We start from the raw sequence: 23,536 nt of genomic DNA, 5'->3' as shown, positions 1-23,536 counted from the left end.
GCAAGATGAAATGCCTTGCTGGTTTGCAAATAAGATATCCTGTACTGTTTTCCCATTTGTCTCATCGTCTCTTCAATGATGTAGACTCCTACATTGGCTCCCTTTTGACATATTTCAGATCTCCATTCTGTTGTTTGTATAGTTGATGTTTCCAGTTTAGGTACTACTGAATCGAGTCCCCCAGGACAGTTAAAGAAGCTTGAGTTTAGCACCCTGTATGGAGCTCATGCCTGGGAGAGGTTTGATACAAGAGTGGTTCATTCACTTGATTTAAGAGTGGCTGGAGAGGTGCCCAGCAGAAAAGGACCTGGGGGTGTTGGTCAACTGTTGGCTGAATATGAGCCAGCAGTGTGCCCAGGTGGCCAAGGCGGCCAACAGCATCCTGGCCTGTATCCGAAATAGCGTGGCCAGCAGGACTAGGGCAGTGATTGTCCCCCTGTACTTGGCACTGGTGAGGCGCCACCCTGAATACTGTGTCCAGTTCTGGGCACCTCACTACAAGAAAGACATTGAGGTGCTGGAGGGTGTCCAGAGAAGGGCAACGAAGCTGGTGAGGGGTCTGGAGAACAAGTCTTGTGAGGAGCAGCTGAGGGAACTGGGTTTGTTTAGCCTGGAGAAAAGGAGGCTGAGGGGAGACCTTATCGCTTTTTACAACTACCTGAAAGGAGGCTGTAGAGAGGTGGAGGTCAGTCCCTTCTCCCTAGTAACTGGTGATAGAACAAGAGGAAACAGCCTCAAGCTGCACTAGGGGAGGTTTAGACTGGATATTAGGACAAAATTTTACACTGAAAGGGTTATTAAGCATTGGAACAGGCTGCCCAGGGAAGTGGTTGAGGCACCATCCCTGGAGGTATGTAAAAGATGGGTAGACATGGTGCTTAGAGATGTGGTTAATGATGTTTTTTGTCAGTGTTAGGTTGACGGTTGGACTAGATTGAAAGGTCCCTTCCAACCTAGGCAATTCTATGATTCTGGGATTCAAGAACAGCACTTTCTCTATGCCACTGAGAATAGTAGCTATATAGAGTATATAATGCCAGACACTGTAGAGGGGAGAAGGAAGGTAAGAGAACTGGACGCTGTGCAAGATACGAAAAAGAGTGTACGGATCTGGAAAAGAGGGGCAATTTCCTGTTTTCTTTTTTCAGGGAACTAATGATGAGCTCAACAGTTAAGTTCTGTTGAGCTATGCACATTGTAATAGAGATGTAATGCTCCTCCAGGAAAAGATCTTTCTGTTTATTATGGAACACCATATTTGGCTACACAAAATAGATCAAAATAATCTAGGCAGGCCCACAAGATGGTAAAGAAAAAGTAATTTTCTTCTAAATATTGGATTTTCTTTACATTTCTGCAGGAGAAAAGTGCTCTGTGTTTTTAAATTACCACTTTTTTGGTTTTTACAAAATGATATTTCTTTTGTCTAGAAATGACAAGGTATGATGTTATTATTTTCAAGGTTTTGTTTAACATTTGATTATTATTTTTGCAGGATGTGTCAGCAGAAACTAATATCTTAGCAATTTTGTAGCTTTTTGGAGCATCTGTAAAAATGATAGGTTGAAGTGATCCTTAACACAACTAATAACTCCCCAAGCTCAGCAATTAGTCAACTATAGGATAAGCATGAAAATACTAGGTAGGCTTAATCGCATATATTCATTGAGAATCAATAGTAAAAGAATGGTGCTTGCCTTTGATTGCCAATGGTTAGAACTGATTGTGATTTTGTGTTAATTTAAAATTACTTTCCCTTCCACCTGCTCGAACTTGTGGGATTTTTAGCAGTTTCTCTGTCTGCCTTTCTGGAACTCACTTTTAATTTCTGATGAATTTAAAATCAGTGGGCCGGAGAAAGAGAGCAGAGGTTGCAGCATGGGAGACGCAACAGAGGAAAACAGACTGAAACTCACACAAAATGTTAAAAAGAACCCCTCAAAACACTGCAGGAAATTGAACCTCATTCTCTAACACAGAATACTGCTGATCTTAACTATGTTCCGTCAGTGTGACGCAGTTATGGCAAATAAGGCAAATACAGTCCTACCTGCCAGATAATACCTACTTTGATTGAAAAATCTCACAGTTGACCTCAGACTGCCTGCCTCTGCATGGTCGATTAACGCTTTGTGTTGGATACGACTGACACACAGCTAAGCTGGGACCTTGTCCCCAGCCTGTAAAGCCCCCTGAGTATGCTGATGCTGCTCACCTCCACAAACCCCAACTCAAGAGCTGCTGTTGGTGCTCTCAGCTGCTTCTCTGAATTGCACTGATGGGAGGCTTTGCATCACCATTCCTACATCAAAAACACCTCCTCACCCAGTCACAGGAATTCAGGTATCATGTGGCTGGTAGCTTTGTCTGTTAAATAGAGACTGTTTTTTTTTACTAAATCCTGAACTTTCAGCACATGAAATCAGCCAGGGGTAAGGGGGGAACACTTGGTGCTGTGACAAGTAACCCCAACTTGGTGCTAAATCCTGCCAAACTTTTCCTGGCAGCTTTGTAATATGCTCATGCCAAACAGATGATAAAAGCTGGCAGTTAGGGGTGTATTTTGTGGTGTAACTCATAGACGAGAGGAAAAACTACACTGAAGAAACGAGCTCATTCCAAGCTCTTACACTGACTTGCCCGCACCATATTATCTGCACCTCTGTCTCCTATACCACCACTGTCTATATTTAGTGTATTAGGTTTCAATAGTGGAGACTATTAATGTTTGCAGAGTGCCTAACAGGATGGGCTCACAGTTAGGAATAGACACATCCAACTGCTATTAGGACAAAACTCTAATAAGCTCTTGGCTGTGCTGTGTTCCACAACAACGTGGGCTCTTAGAGACTCCTCGATTAAATGTTTTCATACACACATACGCACCCGCTCTTGGGACCATGCAGAGTCTAAATAGAGCACAGAAATCACGGTGTCACGTGGAACAAAAGAGAATTTGACATTTTCCTGGTAGAGAACACTTAAGTTTGTTACTTTTGGAGACAGTCCTGCTACAAAAGTCTGAAATTTCAATAAGTTTCCCTCTGTAATAGAGAAAAAGAAACGGTAGTACTGGGGGTCCCAAATGAGAGACACCTAATTGCAGAATATTTCTGCAGGAAAACCTTTCTGTTTCAAAGCTCTTCTGAAGATTGATTAGAAGAACAGCCCACTGGGGGTCGGACTTCCTACCAAATACTCCTGTAGAGAAAGGCAGTCTAAATTCAGTGTTGCTTCCTTAAGCCACAATCCATTACAATTCTGTAGCAGTACAAACAGCTACCTTAAAGCTAAATGGCCCATTAGTTATGAATCTGTATCCCTTAAGCAATACTATTCATTTGAGTTATGATTTGCCAGTTGCTGGCCCTCGTAAACACATAGGACTACGCTATTTCCATTTTATTCTGAGATTCGTTCCAGTGGGGACAGATGATCAAATCACATCACTCTAACCACATTTTACTTCCTCCAGCTGTTTGTAGCTTTAGCGTGTGCCCTGACAAAAGGCAACACAGGCTGTACCAAACAAAGCCAGAACCTAAAACTGAGGGTGGCTCATGGCAGCGCTACATTCTGCCTTCTCTCCCTACCCCCGTATCTCTTCTCGGCTCTCTGTGGCTAGCAGGAGTGACACTGGGGAGACGAAATTATTTATTTCTGTTTTACAGGGTAACTTACTTGGCCAGCCTGCCAACCGCAGGCTACTTCTGCTGATGCCTGCACAGGGAGGAGTCCCACTCAGTCACTGAACAAAGGCTCCAAGTGCCATACACCAGACAGGCAGGTCTTGCTCTTCCACCCGCCACCAAATTTCAAGCAATGATCCCTCCCTTCCAGATGATTCTGCTAGCAACCAAGATTCAAATCTATGTTTGTTTCTGTCGTGCTTGGTTGGCTTTTGATTGATATTATCACTTAATTGCAAAAAACACTGGCAGAAAACAAGCTGCCTTCAGCTTTTGGGCCTTGATTTTCAGTGTTATTTAGATTCCAAGTAGGCATCAGATGACACAGCCAAAAGTATAATGAGGAGATGACTGTGATTTTGATCACCTTCCATGAAGCCTTCCCGACTGGGTTAATGTTCTGCACAGAAACCTCTCTTGTATTTCCTAGATTAATTTTATTCCTTTGCTAAAGAGACAACAGAAAAAAACCTATGTGTCATTTAGGTCCTCAAAATGAAGACAAAATGACATTTGAAGGATGAATAGGCGTTGTGGATAAGGGTATTCTTTTTCGCATACCTGTATTGGTAAAATTTCCTACTCTGATACAGCTATTTTCTTTTTCATTTCTAGTTTTTTCTAACGGAATACACCGGTCCTCTTCTAATATATCTGCTCTTTTACATTCGTCTCTCAACTATTTATGATCAAGTGGAAAGTACGAAGAACTTCCGCCACCCAGTGGTTCAGTAAGTGACACTTAGGTGAACTATTTTCCTGGAGAACAGGGAGCCAGAGGGATGGAGACTACATTTCCAGGGCTGAGGACATTACAGGGGGTGTGAGGCTGCATGCCTGGTCTCAGAGTCAGTGGGATTTTCAGATTGATCTTACCAACAACGGTTTGGCATTTTAGCAGCACTCATAAGCCTGACCAGAAATGGGATCCTAGTTGCAATGGTCACTGCACCTGGTCACAATGGGAGATGCAGCATTTTCCCCAGATAGTTTGCACTCTAGACACACAGCTTGAATGGAAGGTGAAATAATAAACCACAGCAGGTAGTAACCCAAAGTCATGCTTGACAGAGAAGAGAGGACAAGACTTCAGATGTCCCACTCTCTTTACAGCATATTCCCACTCATAAGATCAGTAGCGTCAGCATCCAGCACAAAAGATAACTACCCCGATGTCAGCTCTCACCCAGGCACAGCAAGGAGGAGTTTTGAGAGGTTTGCATGGCATGAGTCAGGTCAAGAACAACTCAGAAACTCAAAAGAAGCACCACAGGAATTCAGAACTGGTACTCTGATTTTTGACACTAACCTCTTCAAACTGTAATTGGTCGCCAGGGCCATACACAACATATTTGACTTCTGAAAGACTTTTAAGAAATAAAACACTTAAGTGACAAACAGAAATAAGAGCTTAGCCACTGTTACAGAACAGTGAAGAGCACAGGTTTTATCTAGCTGTACAGAAACAAATCAGAGGAGCTCATATATAAGCATAAACCAGATAGCTTTGCTTCTCCCCATCACTGGAGCATCAATGCTACCAAGGAAAATTAAACAGCTCTGATTACAGCTCTGAAACAATACAGCAGGAGCTGACCACAAGGAACCACAACCTGCTTACTCTGCTAGAACTCAAGAGCATGCCAAAAAGCAATGAAGAGAGGACAGCCAACCAAGAGAGCTCTTTATGGCCTTTGACAGCCCCTGCCATTCCCAAGCCTTTTGAAGGACTCTGGAAGAAACAAAGCAGACCTGAACAATGGAAGGGATTAAGAACTGTTATAGACAAGAAAGTGGCAAGCAGCTATACACGATAACTGCCAGGGAGGCGCAAGGCACTGCCACCACCAACTGCACCCCTCTGCAGGATGGTGGTTAATGCACCAGGTTGGGAACTTTCACACTTAAGGAACTGCTCTTCAGTGTGTTGTTCCCATTCTGGGGGATTAGTGCCTGGCAGAGGGTGGAATGTGATCAAGGAAAGCCTGTCGGCTGTGTAAATTGGAGCACTGGAAGTGGGAGGGCACACAGGGAATTAGGAGCCTCAAGGAACATTACAACTTTCACACAGCACTTTTTCCACCCTATGATTGCAGAATCGAGGGAGCTGGTATACAGCAGAGAAACACAGTGAGTAATAATACCATTTTCAGATGGAGGAACAGAGACTTGGAGAGACATTAAGGGAGTTAGTGGAGCTGGGAATGAGAACACAGAATAGTTGAATTCAAATCCAGAGCTGCAAGACGCTTGCCTTCCTTCTTTTGCTCATACACTTAAAAGGAGAATGTTTCTGATAGCACAGAAGAGCCGGCAATACCTTCACCTTCTTTTAAGTGGGCAAGGGGTATGCAGAATCCTTCCAGTGACCACTCCTTAATGGGTTCATCTGAGGTCCCCATCCTAAGCCAAATTAATTTTAAAATTCCCAGCAAAGCTAGAAGTTTGCTCCACACTTTGGATAAGTCATTAATTGTTTGAAATTTTCTTAGCTCAACTCTCTCTGGTTTAATTACTTTCAAAATTGTTTAATCTTTGACTCTGGCTACCATACAAGATGCATAATAAAAGTATTTGAGATTTCACATGCTGAAAATCACTTTTCATTTATGTTTTATAATTGGTTTGCAGTGAGACAGGCTCTGGTTGTACGGTAAATGTAACCAAGATAAAATGCCACCAGGAATCACTCTTGACATTTGTTTCTGAAACTCAATCTCTGTGAGCTGCAACTCATTCTCGGAAGCAAATCAGCAACGCCTGTTATTGTTTCATAATCTTCCTCAAAAGAGAATCAGTATAATAATTTCTACAACAATTACCTCATTTCTTTGTAACGGGCAACAAAAAAGCCATCAGAATGGATTAACTTTGCAACAAAATCTCATTTTGCGTCCACAAGGAAATGAAATACAAACTACCTTCATGCAGCTACTTGAGTTGGCAAAGGACAAGGAAACCATTCAGAAGACATTCAGAATGTTTTTAAATGTCAGACACATCCTACAGGAGCATTAAGGTGGCCTTAAAACGTAGGAGACGTCTTTTGGAAAAACGCAGCAGACGCCTGCTTGTATACACAGCTGTCCTTTTTTAATGTCTTGGCAGGGCTATGTATCACATTCAGAGCTTCAGGAGCTCTTTTTAATTCAAGGCTAGTAAAAATAAGTTGCTTCCCTGCAAAATGAAAGCAACTTTGTATAACACTGAAAATGATTCCATTAATCTTTGGTTCCAGATGCTTCAATTAAGACAACATCTTAAATCCCACGATTTTGGTGTGACTCTGCAGTTTTGGAATATTAGTCCTTATTCCTTTTGTGACATTAAAGTGTGAAGTAATAAAAAGCAATCTTTCACTTACCTAAATTTCCTTTTTTTTTCTCTTCCTTCCAGCTTGGCCTGCTTCTGCCATTGTTTACACTACATCAGGCATCTTTTGGAGACGTTATTTGTTCACAAGTTTTCGGGAGGGCACACTCCTCTGAAAAATATGATAAAGGTGACAATATCTTTATCATTTTGTGTAAGAGAGAATATCCTTATATCAATGCAGTCCTTGAAAGAAGACAGGAAAATAAAAATAATTTATTTTCTAGCTCCAGGAATTATGATTAGTCAAAATACAAATATAGGAACAATTTCAGGGCCGTGTCCCCAGGGACATGAACTGAAATCAATGTCCATTTTAGCTCCTGAATGTCAGTGTCCACTTTGACTCATCCACCCAAGGGGCTGATTGTCATGTCCAGGCTATTTTTCAGACTGAACGCTATTTTATTATGAGATATGCTGCTGCAACATCTAGCAATGCTGACAGAAATCACACTTCACTTCCTCAGTGCAATATAAATATAGAGCAAGAGACAGGCCTTGCATTAGGAAGCGAAAATCAAATTACAAGTAAGAAAAAAAATAATTCTCCTTCTGTACTTGGAGGCCTCAGGAAGGAAGATACTGAGCTGGCCTAAAGTCTTCTGTCTCCCAAAGACTCATGAATTCCAACTGTGTGTCATTACTCATAAGCTCTCCTATCTTTTATTTCACATACTCAATCTTGGTCATTTTGTATCACCCCACCCACCATCCCATTCAGTGTGATGTAAAGACCCTCCCTTTAAAAGTTTTGCAATACATTTAAGATTTTAGTGAAGGAGATAAACGTATGGCCATGACAGAGGGCTTGATTCCAGTCAGAAAGGAGGTAATGAGATGCACAGCTAGAGATATTTTACAATACACTGTGTTTAAATAAAAAATAAAAAAAGGAATATAAGCTAAACAGCTTTAGAACCAGAGTACCAGTTCCAAAGTAATTCATGCATGTGGGTTAAAGACCCACAGATACTGTTGTCCCCTCGTGTCTGTGGTACACGTACGGCATTGACATTGCATAAAAAGATTAAAAAGAGAAAGCCTGACGTGCAGCCCTGCTTATGGGATGGAGCTGTAGCCAGGCCCAGCGCACTGCTCTTCCCAAAAACGTACTGAGCATGGGACCCTTGACTTAGACATGTAGAGAGGCTTTATTCAGTCTCCAGGGTGGCTTCAGTTGTTCGGCTGGTGGGTTTTGTTTTTCCCTTGTGCACAGGATGGGAATGGTGAACCCTACACAAGGCAAGAACATGAACACACTATCTCTGCTTGGGCTTTCCCAAGCTCACGGCTTCAGTCACCAAGCAAAGGCAGCTGGGGTGCTGCTTTTCAACAAGAGGATGAAGCGGGGCTGAATCCATCGGAGTAGATGGAGCGTGTAGCTCAAATATCTTTATAGGAACTTTTTTTTGGCCAGGGTTAAACCAGGCCTATTCAGTTTTACTCTTTATTATCTCAGCTGGTTTAGCATTCTGTTTGGCTAGCTCTGTCTTGCTTGGAAATGCTGAGTTTAAGGTATAGTAACAGCTCAGCTGTTTTAACCGCCCCTAGACTTTTAATGGTACAACGCAGAGAAATATGCCCTTCAACAGTAGAATCAAATGAGGAGAAAACAAACGTCAATCCCCACAACAGGCATAAAACACATTCAACACAATCCAAAAAATCTACAAAGTCTTTCAGTGGTCATCTGGGTTTTCAACTTACCAGAACTTACATTTATAAAGTTATAGTTTGTACTTGCTTATTGCCCTTTCTAACAAAATAAAGTATCTTTTGTCCATTCTAGGGCTGTGCCTTTTACTGGGGATTCACATCCTGGATTGCATACTACATCAACCATCCACGATATACGCCACCATGTAGGTATAAGTAGAACACAAAACTGACCTTGGTTTTAAAAAGTTTTTGGTACGCAACCTTAAGTCCTCCAAAATCAGTAGGTGGACCCCACATGAGATCCTATGACTAATCCAGATTAGCCTTTCCTCCCTGTCAGGAGGAGGACTGTCATGCGAGAGGTACTCCTGCTGTGCCACTGAATGTACGTTCCTGTTCAGCAATGGTCAATCGCTGTCCGGTTTTATGAACTGGAAATATTGGCCAAGTGGAGAAAACACAAAGATCAATACATTTTGCTTATCTTCACAATATTTGTATTAAGACTGCAGGACAGAACTAGAGCTGGCTGCATTTTCTTGGAGGAGATATTTATTTGCTAAAGATACATCCTTTTCATGAAAATTAAGAATTTTTTTATGAGACCAGTAAAAGTCAATCAGATACTGCTGATAAAAATGAAAAAAAAATCCTATGGTTTTTGCTTCAATTCGTCATTTTTCCCCCTCATTGTATTTTACTGTTGCACTGCTGTTTCTTCATGATTTTTTCTTTTTGTTTGCCCTTCGAAATTTTGCTTCTCTTGAGCATAATTGCCATAAGTTTTGCTTCCTGCTACTTTACTTTCCTTGTTACACCTTAATCAGTCTTTTCCTCTGTATCTTATATCTCTGAGCTTCGGGAACAAAGCTTTGACGTTTTTATTTACACTCAGTTAAATTACTAATTTTTTTCAAAATAACACAAAAGTTATGTTTAAAAATGATGTGATTCTTTGAAAGCCAATTGAACTTGGTGTGGCTTTAACAGCGATGCTACAAACAATGTTGAAAGCTCCCTAGACACAGTTTTTATCAGTCTGGGCCATCAGATGAGTAAGTGCAGCTTCTTTAATGAGGAAACCATCTGTTCAAGACATAGCTTTCAAACAGAGAACGCATTTGGAAGAAGTACTTCTGCCTTAAAATTACAGTTATAGGTATGTGGGTCTAATGCTGGAGATCACCAGCTCTCTGGCATAGTTAGCTGGATCAGTAAAACGTTGATGGTTTAGTTTGGATGCAGGAGCAGGTGACCTCCACAGCCATATCCAGAGATGGCTGGTTTGGGGACAGGTAAAGAAAGGCAAGCAAGTCGTTGCAGAATGCTACGCGGGAGTGGTAAATGAAACCAGGAGGACAAAGGGCCCATGAAGAACATCTGCTTAGCAGCTACATACTTACACGTTGACATGTGCTGGTTGTTCTGAGAAGGAGTTTTAGTGCATGTCCTTGGTACCACAAAGGAGTTGTGCGCCAGCCAAAGAAACAGGGTTCTCAAAAGCAAAGGCTTGATGAGACTTGGTTAGGAAAGTGATGTTTGTGTCCCTCAGCCATGACCAAGGTTTACTTGAGAACTGTAAACATTTGGAGATGAACATGATACAGCACTACAGGGACAACAGCAAAAAGGGGAGGGCAGGCAAAGGGCAGGTAAAAATTGCAAAGGCTAAATGTATTTCTTGCATGGTGAGACTGTGGAGCAGATAGTGGCTGCATAGTAATGGATAGGTTATGTCTTGGGTTCTCTGCTCATGGAGGTAGAAGGGCCTACGGGTAAGGCTGTGATTCCCGGCCTGGTTCTGCCACTGACCTTCACTTCATCCCTCCCCTTGCCTTTCCAAGGAATTTAACACCACCAGCTGCTTTGACAAAGCACTTGGATATATCAAGCTGACAAATACTAGAAAAAGTTAGGTGAAAACTACCTTGGTGAAGAGACTGGCATTTCTAGAGTGCTGTTGCTATTTGCATTATCTTCATATTCTGTGTGATAATATCCATTCTTTCTGCAGAGCCTGTCAGGAAAGAAGCATTTCTGCTCCTCAGCACTAGATTAATTTCACCCATAGCAAACCATGTGCATACCGTAAAATGCAATTTATAATTTCATTCTGTTTTCTAGCATTTGGCCACAGACAAGTTTCTTTTGCTGCCCTTGCTTTTCTGGTACGTACAAAAATAAAGTTTTATTAATGATTGCGGAATAGGAGTAACTCACGATTTCACAAAATGCAGTTATACTGCTATGCATTTGTGTATTTATATATGTCCATGCTCACAGCCTTGTGTCCTTTGACTGGATTTAGTGATAATCTATTGAGGTTTCTAAGACAGGAAATCTCCTGGTACTATTCACCTGTACAGACCTTACTGTGAAGTACTGTATCTGAGAACCATGAGAACATCATCAGCATTATTACTGCTCATAACTGTGTAAAAAACCTAATATTTAGACAGATTGGAACTTGCCATTTTTAAAACACTGAAGAATTACATCCTAAGCAGTAGTAGCAATACTACTCTGTACCCTGAATAATTGAATCTCAACAGCTATTAAAAACAATAAAACCAATCCCTGACAAAGTGGGTTAAGCCAAGGGAATGCGCAGGTGATGAAGGAAGGCTGAGACTACTGAACCTGATGTTGGAATGAACATAACCACATAGTGAAACAGAGGCTCAGGAAGAAATTCTCACATGGAAATGTGTATTCTCTTCTGGCCTCTGTGGGCATTGCACTTGGAAATGCTGAGTGTTGACTCATCCAAGCAAGCATGGGTCAGTAGCCAAAACAGACAACCTCTTTGAAAACCAGATAGAGATCAGTTTCCAGAAATACAACAGGAAGAGGGGACAGTAATGTGTCTAGGCTCTTCCAAGCAAATGCTATTCAAGCAATTCCTTAGCAATATTTAAATGCTTTCGTAAATCGGGACCCTTAAAGATCACTGTTTTGGCAGTGTTTGTCTCTGGGGTTGGCCATGCCGTTCTCGGCTTTTCCTGCCCTAATAAGGTATAGCAAACACAAGTAAAATATGCATATGACGAAGTTCACGCACTCAATGAAGCTTTACAGCCAAAAGCAATAATCCCATGCTGCAGAGACAGGAGGTTGTGGCAGCAGTAGGCAGTGGTGTGCCCAGACCATTACTGCCTGTGCCGTTCCTTCCCAGGCTCAGGGGTTACTTGAAACCAAGCAAACTGCTTGCCTGAATATTCAGTGCTGCCTGTAAAACTAGTCCTTGTCAAAATCTCTGCCTAGAGAAAGCTCCCTTTTGTAACGAAACTTCCTTCCTCTTCTCAGTGTAACACGCCTTGCTTTAGCTTTTATGGAAAATGCTGCCACCAAGCAAAGACATGAGTCCTTTTGGGGGTATTTGCTATGAAATATGGCCATCCCCTTCAGATCTGCATCAGCACCAGATCTGTGGTCTGAATTTTTGCGGCTCTTCTGAGAACTTCCTACCCATGGAAACGCAAAACCTTTCCCTTTCAGACCTTGTTCTGGCAGTTTCCCATACAATGAATTTAAAACAGCAACACACAAATAAAGTAATTTTAAGCTGTTTTCACAGGTATCTAAAACATATGAATAAAATATTTGGAAGATTTCTTTTTTATCCACTATTTAAGGCTTGCCTTTATTGCATATCCTGATTTAAGTGTATACATCTGCAGTTGCTGTAAACAACAGTACGGAGTAATTTGAAGAGTGTCAGCAGGCCCTTCTGAAAGATTCTCATATTTAGAGAAATTACTCTAAGCTTTTCAGGGATGTTTTTCTCATAGGGTACATATAGAATACAAAAAGGGGGAACAGTACGTAGACTTCAATATTTTATCATCATAACTATGTTAAGCCTTTTTTCCGCTGTTCCTCACTGCCCCATTTTGTATATCTGAGACACTGACTAAGGACTAGCTTACATTTACCAGTATTTCTCGATACAGAGCATTAGCAGCCACATTTCTAAAGAGGGACATAAGAGCTAATTACAGCAGAATGCAGCTGCAGAGTCAAAGGTAAGGCAATAAAAATCCCTGCAGAAATGCCCTTTGCTTGTTTTACTTAGAATTGATTATGGAATTAGTAGGTGTTAACTGTAGCGTGTGAATCTCTCTTGCTGCACAATAGTATGGGCATCGCACATTTCCATATGTATAGTGTTTCACAAAAACCTTTTTAACTTTGAAACTTTTTTCTTTAAAATAATAGTAATCAGAAACAATCATGTTCCTAGCTCATAATTGGAAATCTGTAAATTAAAATTACTTCTATTGCTAGAATTATAGCTTCTGATATGGTATTTTATAACAGAATTTCCTTTTCTGGCTATTTAGTGTTTTACATCTGGTGTTTATGATAGATGACAGCCAACTAGTTGTAATTAAAAAACATAAAAGGACTGCAGGATTTGACCCATGACTACATACCCATGCAGAATAACAGCTTTGCTAATAGAACTGATGTAAACCTTCCTAAAAACACCCACAGAAATCTCTCTGCCAAAAAGGGGAAAATTCTTCAGCAATGCTGTCTACGATGTTCTTTCAGATAATGGCACGTTTCAATATAAAATGAAGTTACGTATTCCTTTCAATTAGTTTTAATTGAAGTTTGTTATGGGTGACTTTCATATTTCTTTTTTTCTGAATTAATTTTGTGACTTTACACATTTCTTGTCTCTAGGTTTTAGCACTCTTTATTTTTATTTTAATTTCTTATTTTTTTCCAGCCTTGCAAAATTTAGAATGGCAAATGATATAAGAAAACATATCTTTTTAACACTGCATTTTTTCAATTTGAGAGAAGAAATCAGTCTTTTAACCCAGAAATTAATAAAAAATTTCAATTCAGTCCGAGATAGAAATGTATACAGCATTTTGGTTTTCTTCATAAAATGGGAAAAATGAAAAACATAAAATTAGATTGTTGTACTGACAAGTTTTCTTTTTCAGGAATTGAAACTGGTTTTTCTACCAGTTCCCACTTTGAATACGGGTAGTAATTGGCTTTGATTCTACAGTAGTTGTAATTGATGAAGTACTGAAAGCCACAAGCAAATCTGAAATCCCCTTGTATTCCACGCTGTATAACCAAGTGGGGAGACACGGTAACTCTTCCAAAGATTTATATCACCTAAATATTAAAGACCAAGTTCGAGAAGTTGGTTGGGGCTGGAAATGACATAACCAGGGAGCAGCGGAACTAGCGATAATACTGTCTCCCTTCAATTATCAGTTCCTGACGGCTATCCATTCAACCCGTCTGCCCTGCAGAGAACCGCTGCCTGTTCGGTCCCCCAGCTTTAGCTTGCTCCAAGGCTTAGCGAGAACTGGTTACTGCGCTCTGTAACCAGCGTAACAAAGGTGTTAGGCTGAATGCCTCTGACAGTGCGTGTAGGAAGAGGGTAGGCACGTTAACTCATGACATCTTTACAAAACCAGTGGTCAACTTTTCACCTGCTTATTTGCCGGCTGGATTAAATCCAAACCCTGACAATGAAGTTCAGTTCAGAGAAGTATCTTGCTAAATTCCTTAGACCCCAGGAAGCCTCTCTGATCTCCCCAGACCAAAGCACGTTGCGCATACTGGGCAAGGGAAACACACCGAAGGCCCGTCTGAGCTCTACGGAGCTGGAACATGGGCTTTCACCCCAGGCTGCGCCCACAGCGCTCACTAGGCACGCGTGCGTTTGACAAAGACGACAGAATGTATTTCCTGTGGGAGAGTCATTTCAGAGTACATATTTTCTGGATACAGAGACTAAGCTGTAACGGGGGGATTCTGGTTATGCAGTGCAACGCATTCACCGCAACATTTTAGGCATACAACTGAAAATATGTTTTTAATGTCTTGCAGATGTGTGAAGCTGGAAATCACTTTATCAACGTAACTTTAGCTCACCAAAATCATTCAGGTCTGTCTTTGTTTCCTGTTTGTCTATTTAAGACTGAAGTGTGCTTAACCTATCCATCTTCTGCTGGTGTACAGTAATTTATGTATCTACATCCACAGAATAAAGCAAGATGAAGTAAGTACCATGCCATCAGCTTAACGTCTTCAAAATAAATGCGATGACAAGGAAATATTAGCAACACTGTTGTTGTTATGAAGCTTAGAGCAAATTTATCTTAATTTTACACAACTGCAATTTAAATATGGATTTAAGCATGGAAGTTCTCTAAAGCATCCTGTTGACTGACAACAAAGGATTCTACTTTAAAATAGTTTCAAAAACTTTTAAACTAGATTGCAGAGTTCTTAGATACGTGCATCTCATACAAAGATATACACACACACATATAAAAATACACAGACATACTCATGAATACCTACACAGGCATCAATGTATATGTGTTCTTTTAAAAGGCTACTCCGAGCATGGGGTTTCAGAGTCTTTTGTACCATGAGAATAAAAGTTATACTCCATATAGCAGAAAGTAAAATATATTTTCAGATAATAATAGTATAATTTTGCACTATAACAGCCTATTCAAGAAAATACTTCACTGCGGTATGATCAGCTTCACACGCTGAAGTCAGTTTCTATTCCAGAAAGCTTTTGATATGCTGTGCTTCGGCAGGTGATTATGTTGTTTGTTGCAAGGGGCCTAATTCAGTTTCAAAGCAGCAAGAGCCAAACAATTCATCAGCGCCTACAAGTATTAAAGATACCATTGTTGCTAGAACTTAAAAATGAAGCGTTACATATGTGGCACATCGTGTGAGCATTACCAGTGGCTGTAGAGAGTCATGCTGTTAGCTCTGGAGCTGTTTTCCTGTTCTGCCCTGGGATGAAGGATGAGGATGCGAGAGGGGACAGGTTCGCATTCCTGAGTCAGGCTGAATGAGATACAGCCGCATCCTTTATATCCCAGAAGAGTGCCCTCAGCCCTCGCCTGCCGGCTAGTCTGCGTTAAACGACTTGTCTCTCTCTTCCTCTGAACAAAGGTTGCATCCTTTGGACATGCCAGACCTTTCCTGTAAAATCTGATACATGGCTCGCTAAGCAGCATTCTCACTAGGATAAATACAGCTTTTGCTGTCTCAAAAGGTTTCATTGAAACTTTTTTAACAAGTTGTACTCTGGGAGCGTTGGCCAAGGGGATGGTTGGTACATAGCGAAGTTGTGATAAGGCTCAGTTCCCCTCCCTGTATTGAAACTGGTTTTGTCCGTTTGATTTTCTTTTTTTCCTTCTTTTTTCCCCCTTCTTTTTTTTTCCCCCTTCATAAAGGAAGTAAAGCCTGTTTTCCAAGTCCAACCTACAACCCCTTCACGTGGCTCTTCTTGCTGGTATCCTGTCCCAACTATACATATGAGGTACGTGACTTTCTTCTGCTTATATGCAAAGGGTAGGTGGTTACTGTGTTTCAGCCTTTGCCTGCAGAAAATCTGCTACGCCTCCACGCGGTTCCCTCTGCACATCAGTCATTATGTTCTGTATGTCCAGAGTCTCCTTGCTCCCACAAATGTCTCTCCACGAGACCCTTCTCTTCCCTCACATCAATATCATGAATTTTGTGTGTATTCCCCTCCATTACAGACTCCCCACTGATCCAAAGATTTACCACCTATCTCTTCACCCCCATCCAGCACACTGGGGAGTTCCTTTCTAGTTATTTTTCCTCTCCCCTTTCCAGTATGAGTATCACGCTCTTCTTCCCGGGGGAGCTTTTGGAGAAGCGGTCACTTTTGAAAACTTGCCCTTTTGCTTTACATAAAGTGTACAACTAACAATGCCTTTGTTTTTGCAACAGGTTGGGTCTTGGATAAGTTTCACAGTGATGACACAAACCCTTCCAGGTAAGTTTGAAACAGAATGAAAAGAGCCTCTAAACTGTTGTTTGCAGAAGTGAATTCTGGAAATCTAAAATTGCCAAAAATATGTATGGCATATGAAATATTGCCCTCAAATCCCTCTTGTGACGTGACTGCATAAACCTTCAAAATGCTACCCTCAGAAAGCTGCAGAGAGCACAAGCACTACTGCACGAGCACAAACACCTTCTTTTGATCAAAACCAGCTCTCTGCTTCTCATGAAATATTCTTATTTCTTCTGTTTCCACAGTGAAAACAGACTTTGAAATTTATATATAAAGAGAAGTCAGTATTCTTCATTTACAGTCAATCACTTTTGATGTAGGAAAATTTCTTTGCATTGTAAACCTGGAATAATACTTCTAATAGGGAGAGGAAAAGAGATGTACTTGGTATTTCAAAAGAGGAGAGACACACACAGTCCTCAAAGCGTTTCCCTGTTCGCTTGTATCAGGCACCCAGCTCGGAACAGCAGCCTGCTTAATAGCGTTTGCAACTCTTGCTCAATACTTTCCTGCATCCTTAGAGACCTAACTACCCATACAAGTATGGTCCCTGGGACTAAGCTCTCCAAAACATTCACTTTTTAATTATTTTTCCGTTCCAAAAGAGAAACCTATAAAAGCTACTTGCAAAAAGTAGCCCCACGTGGTTTACAAATGAAAAAGAAAGGATTTTCAAAAGTGGATTAAACTGCATTGTGCAAAAATTAAACTTTTAATTTTGTTTGAAAAGATACAACATTTTTTGCTTTAGACTCTGATACAGAAATGACCTGAAAGTTTGGGGACGTTGTAGGGCCGCATTTACGAGGGCAGGGAGCAGCAACATATGCAGCACACTCATCCTTGCTGTAATTGTCCCAGATATAACTTGACCGGATGCCAAATGAACGTTTCTGGTCCACCAGCTCATTTTAAGGATGAAAGGATAATAAATTTGCAAAAAGTACCTGTAAAAGCATTCCCCATTTGGTGCCGCTCAGGCCAAAGGGCTTGGTACCCAGGAGACCACCTAATGGCTCCTGACAAGCACAGCAGGGGCCTGGCCATCTGTAGCTGTTGGGCTTTGTGAGACCTCACCGCCAGGCAGATAAAGCTGTCGGTGCACCTACTTGCTCCAGGGACGAGCTCTCCCTCCATGCGATAGGAAGTTATAGCACAGCTGCCCGTTGTGGTTGAGAGCCAGAGGTAAAAACAAAGCAGTGTTATAGGCCAAAAGCAAACCCAAAAAACAGTTGAGAGAGGCCATGTGTAATTCCGTGTTGAGACGGCACCATGCCCCAGGGGGCCTTGTGACTTATGGTGGAGTCATGGGTGATGCAGGGTGTGTCGAATAGACGTGACCATCACCTGTGTGATTTCTGTTGTGGAGACCGAGCCTCAGGCTGTGGTACATCAGCAAATGCGAGGCTGAGAGCAAGGGCAGAGTTACCATGTCTCTGCCCAGAGAACAGACTGCAGACTTTTCAGTAAACACTCTTGTACTCACAGACAGACATTAAAAATGATCCTTTTTTTTGTTTTGTTTTTTCCTCTTTTTTCCTTGGTAGTTGGCATTTTTGCTTTCCTGATGGTCATCCAGATGTCTCTGTGGGCCCAGAAGAAACACAAGCTGTACCTGAAGAGATTTTATCCAGAGGTGCGGAGAAAAGCAGCTATGATTCCGATCATCTTCTGAGCTCTTCACGAGAGTTGACGCCTAATTGTACGGTTCAAGAGCTAACTCAGAGTAAATGAGCCGTTTCATTCAGTAACCAAAGTGGATCAGAGGAAGAACTACTGGATATCTTTTTCAGAAAATTAACAGTTCAAGACGAAGAGCTTTTAATTAAGTGAAAAAACGTAGCTCTTGAATTCTTGGTTCCTGCTAAAAGATATGATTTAATTAGATTTTCTGTAATGGAGCTAATTGGGAAGGGACAAGAAAATTGCTTATATTGAATGTTAGGGTAGATATTTAGCTGGTGTAAATGGGCACAGATGCTGTTAAAATTAAAAAATACAGCTCATTTGCACACATTCAGGTCTGGTGATTTTAAGGTTCAGTGTTAGATGTTGACAAGAGTCTTGGATTTTTGCATCAGAGGATGTTTCACAGCCTTATTTTTATTAAACTGCACAGAAACAGCACGTTCTGCCTCAGCTCCTCTAAAGCATCACATCAAAGAACAACCGCTATGCTGTTAACACGGTTTAGTCCAGCTTTACAAGGTTTTTCTTTTTTTTTTTTTCCCCTCTTTTTTTAATTGAATCTCATAGCAAATTGTTCAATACAAATTGGCTTAAATTGATGACTGCAGAGAGGTCTGGCTTTCTTTTATTTTCAGGTAGGCAGATCAGGCCCACGATCCCAGGAGGGCACTGTTTGTGAGGTACTTCCCATCTTGCTACTAATTTGCAGCATGACCTTGGGTACATCATTTCAGTCCATCCCCCGTTCTCACATTGAACGGCTCTGGAAATAGCAGAAGACTCTCTCGACTAACAAGTTTGTGTTAAGATCCCCTTGTTCCGTGCCTGACTGCATCCGGATACCATTCACCTTATTTGTATGGAGTGCTGTGAAATCCTTGGGCACAAGGTGAACCACAGCACAGCTCGTTATGGAAAAGGAAAGGGATCCTACCAAATGCATTTCAGTCCATACCTGAACTGCCTCATACGGACAGTACTGAAAGGCTTCAGCTCCCCTTCAATTTGGTCAGTCTCTATCTGCTACTTTTCTTTCCAGGACATTATTTTTTTAAGGGATTCTCCGGGCTTGCTATTCAAGTCCTGAAGACTCTGTTTAGCTCCATTTGCAAATCGTGGCATCCATGTCATGCAGAAGCACAATTTTAGTTACAGAGAGCAAACGAACCAGAACTGCTTCAACAAGTATTAAGATGTGGAGAGTTAGGGCATTATGTCCAGTTTTCATTCTATTTCTGTTGCACATTTATCAATGTCTTTTGGCTCCCTCAGGCTGGTGAAAAAGCTTGCCTAAGGACTCTAATGATTAGAGAAACACCGGAGCACACAAGCAAGGCAGGCAGTTTGTCTCCTAAAGGCGCTGGTATCTTTGCACCAGCTCAAGTGTTGTAACAAAGTTAATTTGCCCAGTAAATTGGGTTCATATCCCTCTTCTCATGTCTAACTTGCAACACTTACCCTATTAGCCACTGTAACTCAATTTCATCATGGTAATGTAAGTAAATCACTTTCCATATTTTTTAACTTGTAACCTGTGAACACCTAGAATTTTTTATTCCTCTCAATGGAAAACCCGAGTCACAGTGAACATCCAGTTGTCTAACCCAGACTGCTAATAAAGACCTATTTTTGAAAAATTATTTTCTGTAGTCTTTAGTCACTTACACCTAACAACAATACTTTTGAAACCCATTCTTTTCCAACCAGTGTTAGATGTGTGAGTCAAGACTGTTGTCTTTTTTTTCTTTAAATCCAGCTACTGGGTTTGTTTTCATTTCATGTTTATTAAATGCCTCATTTAAGCAATCTGCAAGTTTAAAATAGTTCACGTGGGAGGGTAACTTGCCAAAATTACTTACTTATCTGTTAGTCTCTTGATTACAATGGCTGCAGCTTTATGTCTGTTCAAGGCATGTTTCCAGAGTGATTCCAATTGCTCGGAGCGTGGCTCCTATTCAGCTGTTAGCTTAGGCAAAGGAAGTACTTCAGGAATTTTTTACCTCTCTGCTTACTAGTTGGTCGTTCAGTACACGGGGTGGAGGGGAAAAGGGTTTTGGCTCCAGTAGTAAATGACTAAAGTTTTAAAAGAGAGGTAAGAACAAGCACTAGGTAAGAACAAATGAAGATGTGTTAAGAAGGCTGTCTCAGATAAACATGGCAGCTATTTTGAGACTCACCACTGGAGCGTTGACCAGCTAAAATTGCTCCGAACAGCGTTAAATGGCTTCACAAATAGCAATAAATCCAACTTCCTGCACCTTCATAGATCTTTCTGGATTACTCTGCCCTCTCTGATTTTCAGGGCAAGTTCCGTATGATTAGAACAGGTAAGCTTACTTCCTGGCATGGGGGAGCATGTTTTGCTTTAAACCAAAAGTATATAAAAACGTTCAGTCTTTGTTTTGTTAAATGTTTTGGGGGCCTTGCTTTTCAAAAAAAAAAAAAAAAAAAACCAAAAGAAACCAAACCCAAAAAAGCCCAAGCGAAAAAAAAAAAAAAAAAACAACAAAAAAAACCCACAGTCAAAGAATAAGTATCACTATTTCCAAAACTGCAATGGACAGTGATTTTAGCCACAAGGGCCCATACACTTTTTGAACCAAAACAATTGTCTCCACACAAACATTTTCATGGGAAAGTTTTTCATGTCTGTGCTGATTACCTGCGGGGAAAAGAAGCCTTATTGAGCTCTAAATATACTGGTATTTCTTGTGTTGGGGGCTGATGAGGAGGGAAATTATTTAACTGCGGTATTTTCTTTTAAGAGAAAAAGAAAGAACAGACCTAACTGTTTCAGAGCCATCCGTAGAAGGAAGGCACGGGCAAGGCCACACCACTACCAGAATGTCATCATGGTTCAGGGTCAAAGGGAAGGAGACAACTTCCAGCATGAGCCATCAGATGCAGCTCAGGTAGTTGCTCCCCACTTTGGCCACTCTTAATATGGAGCCGCTTCACAGGCATCGCTAGGATGTCACCATTCCAGTGCATTGGGTGCACTGGTGTCCATGGAAAAGGGAAAATAACCAGGACAACATGAATTACATTTTGCAATCCTGCTTCTCGGTGAGGGCCATGAAATACACTACCTGCAACAAAAACCAATGTGTCTCTTTGAGCTAAATCCCTTTCTGATGCTGTTTTCCTCAATTTTTTGCATCTGGAAAGGTAACAGACTGCAGGACAGTGAATCCACTCCCCGTGGTGCCCTGCCCTTGCCTTTGCGCCCAGGGCCAGCCCCCTGCCGCTTCTGTAGGGCCCAAAGCTTTCCTAACAACTCGAGGAGGCAAGTTACGGCATTTATCACAAAAGGCAGGAGGCAGCAGCACCACACAGCAGAAAAATTGAGTGGTTGAAGTTGGAGACACATTGTGGTTAGATATGAGGAGCCCCTGCAGTCATTGGCACAGTTAGGCACCCATACGGGGGGAATTACCGCTCAACGCTCCTCAGAAGCTGAGACACCTAAGCCAAAAGACCACAAATAAAGCAAGATACAGAGACATTGGGCCTACTAGACAACAGTTTTGGCAGGGACTGTGTAAAAATAAATCAGATGAAGTACTAATGGGTCCTTCCTGGCCTGCTGTCATGGTTTCAGCTGGGATGGAGATAACGTTCTGGCTAGCAGCTGGTGTACTGCTATGTTTTGGATTCGGGATGAGAAACAGTGATGATAGCACACTAATGTTTTTGGCTGTTGTTAAACACTCAAGGCCTCTTCTGCTCCTCACACGGCCCTGCCAACAAACACAAAAAGTTGGGAGGAGACACAGCCAGGACAGCTGACCCCAACTGACCAAAGGGATATTCCATGTGCTATGACGTCATGCTTAGCGTATAAAACCAGGGGAAGAAGAAAGAAGGGGGCGATATTCAGAGTGATGGCATTTGTCTTCCCAAGTAATCGTTACACATGATGGAGCCCTGCTTTCCTGGAGATGGCTGAACACCTGCCTGCCGACGGGAAGCAGTGAATGAATTCCTTGTTTTGCTTTGCTTGTTCACGGCTTTTGCTCTACCTACTAATCTGTTTTTATCTCAACCCATGAGTGTTTTTTTCCTCACTTTTACTCTTCCAATTCTCTCCCCCATCCAGACTGGGGGGGTGCGTGAATGGCTGTGTGGTCCTAGTTGCCATCTGGGGTTAAACCATGACACTTGTGCAGCAAGGACTGTGCAAACAGCACTGCTCAGCCTGTGTGGTCAAAGCGTATCTCAAAATAGTTGCTTCCTGGTCCATCTGGAGAGACTGCTCAACATCCAGGTCCCTCCATGTTCACCCTGCAGCTTGCGACTGGGTTTCTGCTGTGATCCTCCAGATGGGCGAGTCTCATCTTTCCCAAAGTATTCACAAGACTTTCAAATTCAGCAGCCTCAAGTTAAGCCTTCAGATATCCATCTTTGCCGTGAAATGCCAACCTGGAAAAGAGCAGGCACCAGCTCAGGCTCCCTGGTGGTGCAAGGAGACGTTGTGATGGGGAACCGAAATGGCAGATGCTCCTGTGCACAACTTGGCAGCCTGTATTTGGATCCCCAGTTTGAAAAAGCCCTTAAGACCCAGCCATATGCTTCTCTTACAAGATGGTTACCACATCTTTGCGGCTGACAGGACTGAAAATGATCTCAGCAATTTCATCTCTCCATAGGGAAAGTAGAGCTTGAAAGGACACTGAAAGCGGGAGAAGTGAATAAAGGCAGATGGTCATCCTTCTTTAAAGATGCTATTATCATCAAAATATCTTGTACTTTCAATTGTTTTGTATAAAGAAAGTGACTCTAAATTGGCTTTTATCACACTAGGAACTGAGATAAAGCAGCCTGATATCAAAGTAGTTCTCTGAAAGAGAGCCTGTAGTGATAGCTAAATATAATAAAATAAAAATCACTGAATGTGAAGACTTCTAAAGCGTACTATAAGAGAAAGAAAGCTATAGGAAAGCAAGAGACTATTTATCTATTTATAGTTTTAACAAGTGCTGCTGAACTAAAAATTAATTCAAACCATAAAGAGTTTTCCAGCAAGCTAATATTTTCCACATGATGCTTTATTGGCTTCCCTTTTCTGTATTTTCCTAGGCATGAGTTTTGTCTTCAAGCAATATTCCCTGCCATTAACATTCATGAAAGCTTTGAGAGAAACACACTGTATGCCTGTGCCAGCGTTCCGCAGATAAACGTAAATGAAGTGTTGTGCTGTCACTGCACACAGATTAATATCTACACAAATAATATTTTATTATGAAAAGCCTGGTTTATCATAGGTGAGTGTATAAAGGCTGCTGTGCAGCTA

General features: G+C 41.5%; 1 protein-coding gene across 3 annotated transcripts in view; it reads left to right on the top strand.

Annotated features, from left to right (window-relative positions):
• The window catches only part of TECRL (trans-2,3-enoyl-CoA reductase like), a 72,224-nt gene extending 52,341 nt beyond the window's left edge, over positions 1-19,883 (top strand). For 2 of the 3 annotated variants that reach the window (XM_074589265.1, XM_074589263.1), the window contains exons 5-13: positions 4,305-4,420; positions 7,086-7,191; positions 8,854-8,926; positions 10,848-10,891; positions 14,589-14,646; positions 15,965-16,050; positions 16,488-16,533; positions 18,102-18,190; positions 18,879-19,883. In XM_074589265.1, the coding sequence (XP_074445366.1) occupies positions 4,305-4,420; positions 7,086-7,191; positions 8,854-8,926; positions 10,848-10,891; positions 14,589-14,646; positions 15,965-16,050; positions 16,488-16,533; positions 18,102-18,190; positions 18,879-19,016 (756 nt within the window). In that variant the 3' untranslated portion in view covers positions 19,017-19,883. Of the gene's footprint in view, positions 1-4,304; positions 4,421-7,085; positions 7,192-8,853; positions 8,927-10,847; positions 10,892-14,588; positions 14,647-15,964; positions 16,051-16,487; positions 16,534-18,101 lie in introns of all 3 variants that reach the window. The other variant, XM_074589266.1, reaches the window with a different exon arrangement.
• Positions 19,884-23,536: the final 3,653 nt, after the last annotated feature.

The sequence above is a fragment of the Larus michahellis genome, chromosome 5, assembly GCF_964199755.1.
Source record: "Larus michahellis chromosome 5, bLarMic1.1, whole genome shotgun sequence".
Lineage (NCBI taxonomy): Eukaryota > Metazoa > Chordata > Aves > Charadriiformes > Laridae > Larus > Larus michahellis.
This window is presented reverse-complemented; position numbering and strand designations above follow the sequence as displayed.